This window comes from Triticum dicoccoides, chromosome 7B (assembly GCF_002162155.2).
Source record: "Triticum dicoccoides isolate Atlit2015 ecotype Zavitan chromosome 7B, WEW_v2.0, whole genome shotgun sequence".
Taxonomy (NCBI): Eukaryota; Viridiplantae; Streptophyta; class Magnoliopsida; order Poales; family Poaceae; genus Triticum; species Triticum dicoccoides.
In genome coordinates, this window is record NC_041393.1 from 35,467,024 (window position 1) to 35,473,065 (window position 6,042).

The 6,042-nt window shown below is 50.6% G+C and overlaps 1 protein-coding gene across 1 annotated transcript; it reads left to right on the forward strand.

Moving 5' to 3' along the window:
• The first annotated feature begins 534 nt into the window (after positions 1-534).
• Positions 535-1,698, forward strand: LOC119337443 (BTB/POZ and MATH domain-containing protein 2-like). The gene has a single exon (XM_037609586.1). It carries the CDS (start codon positions 535-537, stop codon positions 1,696-1,698), a length of 1,164 nt encoding a protein of 387 aa, XP_037465483.1.
• The last annotated feature ends 4,344 nt before the right edge of the window (positions 1,699-6,042 follow it).

The window sequence follows — 6,042 nt, forward strand, 5'->3', positions numbered from 1 at the left end:
ATACAATTTATAGCATACAATGTAAAACCATGGCACCCGCAATTTTAAGATCCTAAATCCACCACTCATCAAATTGACTGAATTTCATTACAATTCTGTTAGAAATAATACTATGGTTACCCCCCTCCCAAAAAAAAACTATGGTTTTCAAGAAATAAAACACTGTTATGTATCAAATAAAACTACTGAAGAGATATCACGGTGCTTTCCCTGGTTATACTCTTACATTGTACTTAACAGTTTCGGGCGGGCTTAAGGGGTTCCGAATAGGTTTCGTCTTCATGTCATAGTTGGAACTGGAATCAGGAGCAGCAACGGATTGTGTCCCACGTACCAAACTACCAATCTGGCCCGTAACCGTCTTATATAATGCAGGAGGGGATCCTAGGTCAATCTCGCTTCCAAGTTTATTCCAGTCGTAACGACTCTACCGCCGTTGTTCCTCCAGGAGCCGTACATCGTGATCGATATTTCCAATCCCCACGTACGAGCCGCCGCCCCGACATCCAGACCCTCTCCGACCCGGCTGGCATAATGCTGCGCTGCTGCTTCGGCGCGTCGCCAACAAAAGCAGATCGTACTGCCTCAGGGAACTGCAATCTTTCTGCTGCTGCCGGTGGTGCTATCCTAATCGACGCCGAGGATTGGTCATACTCATACACGCTCAACATAGCCGGATACTCAAGAACCAAGGAGCTGCTCGAGACCGGCAAGTGCGCAAGATCTACGCCTTTCATTGTTGGAGGCCATGTTTGGGCCGTGCGTTATTACCCAAACGGTTACAAGGATGCTGCTGATTTCGCGTCTATTTTCCTAGTTCTTGTTGATTCTACGGGTGCCAAGGATGTGAAGGCGAAATGCACCTTCAGTGTGCTCGACAAGGCCGGGGTGCCAGTGCCTTCTTTCACCCGTACCTACACCTCCGCATGTACCTTCACAGGAAAAGGTTCCAGCTGGGGCTACCCCGAATTTATCAACAAGGCTGATTTCGAGGGATCGCCGCATCTCATAGACGATTGTTTCACCATCAGATGCGATGTCACCGTCTTGAAAGAGATCCGTACCGAGGAAATTACAAAGTGTAGTAAACAGTTTGTCGTGGTTCCTCGGAGCAACCTGTGCCAGCAACTCGCCGGCCTCCTAAACAGCATGGATGGTGCAGACGTCACCTTCCACGTTGGCGAGGAGAAGTTTTTAGCCCATAGGTCCGTGCTCGCTGCTCGGTCCTCCGTCTTCAAGGCGGAGCTCTTGGGCTCCATGATGGAGAATGCCGGCGATCCGGTTGAGATCAAGGATATGGAGAGCGACGTGTTCAAATCATTGCTGCATTTCATATACACGGACGACTCACCGTCTGAGATGGCATGTGAAGACGCGGTGATGGCTGGCCATTTACTCGTCGCGGCTGACAGGTATGATGTCGAGAGGCTGAAACTGATATGCGAGGAGAAGTTGTGCAAACACATTGACTCCAACACCGTGGCGACTAGCTTAGCTTTAGCTGAACAACATAGTTGCCCTGGACTAAAGGAAGCTTGCTTTGAGTTCCTTGCCTCTCCTTCCAATTTTGAGGCTATGGTGGCAAGTGATGGTTATGAGCATCTCAAGAGCAGTTGCCCGTCCATTCTCAAGGAGTTGATTGCTAGATTCTTGCCCGCTGAGCTAAAAGCGGCAAAGGACATCATCGTGAAATTCTAAGCACCCCACAGCGTGTGAATATGTAATCTAAATTTGGTAATTCAGTTTTTACTAGTCCTTGATGTATGGCTGAATATTCGCATGTCTAAATCTATACTTTAGTTATCTAACTTTGGCCGAGCAACATAGGTTCCATGCATTTCTTATTTATGCGAGCAATCATTTTTTAATGTATTACAGTCCCCAACTAACAATTATACATGTGCGTACCAATGGTGATAATAGGATGCATTGTGTTAGAGCATCTCCAACAGGCGCCGAACGCGCCGCGCGCTAAAAACTGATTTGGCGCGCGCCCATCGCCTGGTTTGGTACGGCGCGCAGCGTTTGCTCCAGCAGCCGCGCTATAAAGCCACGCGCGCGCAGCTCCAACAGGCGCGGTAAAAATACAGCGCGCGCGCTCATTCTAAACATTTTTTTGCATAGATAAAATAAAACAATACAAGATATTTTACATAGATAGATAGATAGTTCGACATACATAGATAGATAGTTCGGAGTTATTTACGCAAAACCACTACACTTGGGGCTAGGGTAACAACTTGGTACCACATTTGTATCAGGGCACAAAAAACCACCAACTTTGTGCCTAATCTGTAACACGGAGCACTGATTATCCGACTTGCTCGCGAAAACAGGGAAACTGACAGTTTGGCCCCACCTGTCGGGCTGACGTGGCGAAGACCAAAAGCTTTGACCAGCTGATGTGGCAAAAAAACGTGGGTCCCACCTGTCAATGATTGTACCGTCATCTTCTTCACGTCTCTTTCTAAGGGGCATTCCGTCGAGCAGGTTCTGGGCGGCCGGAGTACGTTTGCGGTGTCGTGCCTCCGGTGACCACAATGGAGGCCACTATGGAGAGGAGACGTTCGGATCTGCCTGTGCGTTTTTGCCTCCACGGGAGCCGCGGGGGCTGTCGCTTCGACAGCCCAATTGGCCGCCATGCCCAGTGCGCAAGGAGGCGTGGTAGGGCTGAAAAAAAAGCTCGAAACTCGCGAGCTAAACAAGTAGCTCGTGACTCGGTTCGAATCGACTCGAACTTGAAGAATAACGAGTCGAGCCAAGCTTTAGTTTAAGATCGTTTATAGACCAAGTTAAACGAGTCAATCTCATGAATACTCGTGTAACTCGTTAGGCTCGATACAATAAATCAACCACTCCCAATACAAAGAAAGATCATCCACTAAACAGCCTACATCCCAGGCGCACAACCCAAGTCGAGCAGTTGAAGGCCTAGCCTCCTAAGAGACTCTTGCGTTACAAGAAAATTACAATTGTTTAGTGATATATATGTTTATTATATACATAATCATTTTTATCATATTTGAGGGCTTTATGTTTATATCTTAAATGAGTTTAACAAGCTAAGCGAGCTCAGCTCGCGAGTTATACGAGTCGAGCCAATCTTGAGGTTGAACTCGTTATAGTAACGAGTCGAGTCAAGCTAGCTCGTTAACGAAACGAGCTCTAGCGAGTCGAGCCGAGCCGGCTTGACTCGGTTCGAATTCCAGCCTGAGGCGTGGGAGCCGTCGCGTCGCACAGCCCGGCGAGCCGCCATGGCCAGCGCGAGGAGCTACGCCGCCAATGTGGCAACTGCGGGCTGGCGGAGGCCTGGTAGCGAGGAGCAGACACGCTCACAAACACCAGACGCGCGCGCACACACACATCAAGCTAGAGCACGCACGCACACAATCACACAGAGAGCTCGCGTTGGCCGCCCAAATTGACGCGCACTGACCATAGTAATCATGGCTAGACGTCCGAATCGAGGACCGGTGCGCTCCCATGGCAAAAGGCCTTCTCCATCCTGCCCAATTTCACCCGCTTGTCGATGCGGCCGGAGACCTGCGGAAGATGCGCCGCCGCTCGGCTCGCGAAGATCAGCGGGCCCAGATTCCTACGCGTCTGCTGCTCCCATGGCCGGAGAGATAGCAGCCACTTGCCCTCGGCTCCCGCGACCGGCTCTCGGATGCGCCGCCGCTCGCCGCCACACGGCCTCGCCTGTGCGGACAACGCCGGGATGTCAAGCAATCGTGGAGCCGGCGAGATGGCATACAGTAAAGCCGCGTCATAGAGGAAGGATGGGGAATGTGGGTCGATTTGGGAGGCAGCCGCTGTCGAGACCGCCGGAATACCTGCCGTCGGGAGAGTGAGATGAGAAGGAAGAAGAAGAAAATAGGAAAAAAAAATAAGATGAGAAGCTGACAGGTGGGACCCTTGTCCACATCAGCATATTGTCCACATAGGTACGCCAAGTCAGCCCACCAGGTGAGGCCAACCTGTCAGTTTTCCTGTTTTCACGAGCAAATCGGACAATTAGTGCTCCGCGTTACCGATTAGGCGCAGAGTTGGTGGTTTTTTGTGCCCTGGCACAAATATGGTATCAAGTGGTTACCCTAGCCCCAAGTGTGGTGGTTTTACGTAAATAACTCAGATAGTTCGACATACATAGATAGATAGATACTACTACGGCATAGATAGATAGATAGAAACTACTACGGCATACATTTATAGAAACTACTCCAAGTCGCTACCATCACCATCAACATCCTCGACGGGGTCGTCCGAGGTTGAGATTCATATGTCGTCCCAACGTTTGTCGTTCGCGGTGAAGAACGACCTCCCACCTACTGAAACTATGTCGCACTGCTCGTTCGCCAATGCCTTCCGCTGACGCCTGTCAACCCGCTCCGCGCGGCGCCTTGCCGTCCTCTCCGCCCAGTAGGCCCGCTCGTCGGCGACGTCCTCCGGGTGGCGACGACGCCACTCCGCCATGGCTCGCTCGTCCTCCTCGGCGACGAGGAGGCGGCGCTGCCGCCGAGCGTGGTCGGCACGGTCCACGTCGGTGATGAGACGCGGCGGAGGGGCGACGCGCTGCGCCTGCTCGCGCGTGAAGACGTCCCGGAAGTTCATCTAGGACCGGGGCCTGTCCAAGCGCCACGCCGCCGCGTGGTATGCGCGGGCCGCCTCCTGCACGCTCCGGAACGTCTCGAGGCCGAGCCGGACGTCGCCGGACCGTATCTCGGCGGAGTACCAGCCGTTGGGGCACTCACGGACGCCGCGATAGCCCGAAGCACCCCGGCGGCGCGGCGGCATGATGGCGCGGTGGTGGCGCGGAAAGCTGCGAAGCGGCGAGGCGGCGAGGTTGCGAGGGGAGGGCACGTGGCTGTGTGTTGTGCGCGTGGCGAGCGCGGCAATTTATAGGCGCGCGGTAAGCGGCGCGCCAAATCTACCGCGCCGCATGCCGCTTTCTCCCGCGCGCGCACAAACGCTTCCCGCGTGCGGTAAGTTCCCGCCACCGCTGGAGCGCGCGGAACCAGCCAGCGCGCGCTAAAACCAAACTTTACCGCGCGGGCGCGCCTTTTGCCGCGCCTGTTGAAGATGCTCTTATGTCACCTTGACCCAACATGCATTAGAAATTCTTGATCTGCCAGAAAAAAAACATCTTGGCCCTCATGGTGCATCGGTGATGATATAATGAATCTGATGTTGATGACATGACTGACATTGTAATCTCCATAAGCATTTCTAATTTGTTAACTATTGTTCTTTATCGTAAACTAACAAAGAAACCATTTCCCATTTGCATCCAAAGGGAAGTTCTGATTTCTGAAGCAATTTTGACACATTAAACAAAACAGATATTCAACTACTAATATACTGTGAAATTTAGCAATGGATATTAAATACGCAAATTACAGTTGAAAGCTTGGGTTCCGTACTGGGGCTTCTCAGGACAACAAAGTATATAACGGCGGCGATAACTGTTCTGATGATATGATCATTTCTGTACAAAAAATACTCTGCCACCATCGTTCGAAAGCAACCCGCAAAATTAACCGATGAAGCATGTATAAAGCAGTGCCTCTCCTCCACACTGCTAGTGCCTGAATTGACCTCTATTCCGTCAAGCTAGAGAAATTAGAAGAGGTAAAAAGATCAATCAACCACCCAAATTTTGGTGAGCTTCAGAAACAGAAGTAGCTTAATGAGCAATAGAATGTTAAACATAAGTTCTTCTCATGTTTTAGTCTCTATGGACTGCTAAAGATGGATGTCATGCCAATCTTGCATGTTGGAGCCTTGTTACTTTAGATTTAGAATTCAGATAGTGGCAGTTCTGCATAGGCACTGAAAATACTAATGTTGTTGTACACCTTTGATCATGCCAAAGCAAATATGCTCTTATTTGTGTATAAAGCTTTGAAGTTTACCATGCTACAATTTGCTATTGCCAAAATAATGTCACATTGTAGCCATTAGCACTTTCAGAAAGGATGGTGTGGGCATTCAAACGTAATACTCTCAGGTAACAAAACATAAAGCTGAAACCAATGCCTCACA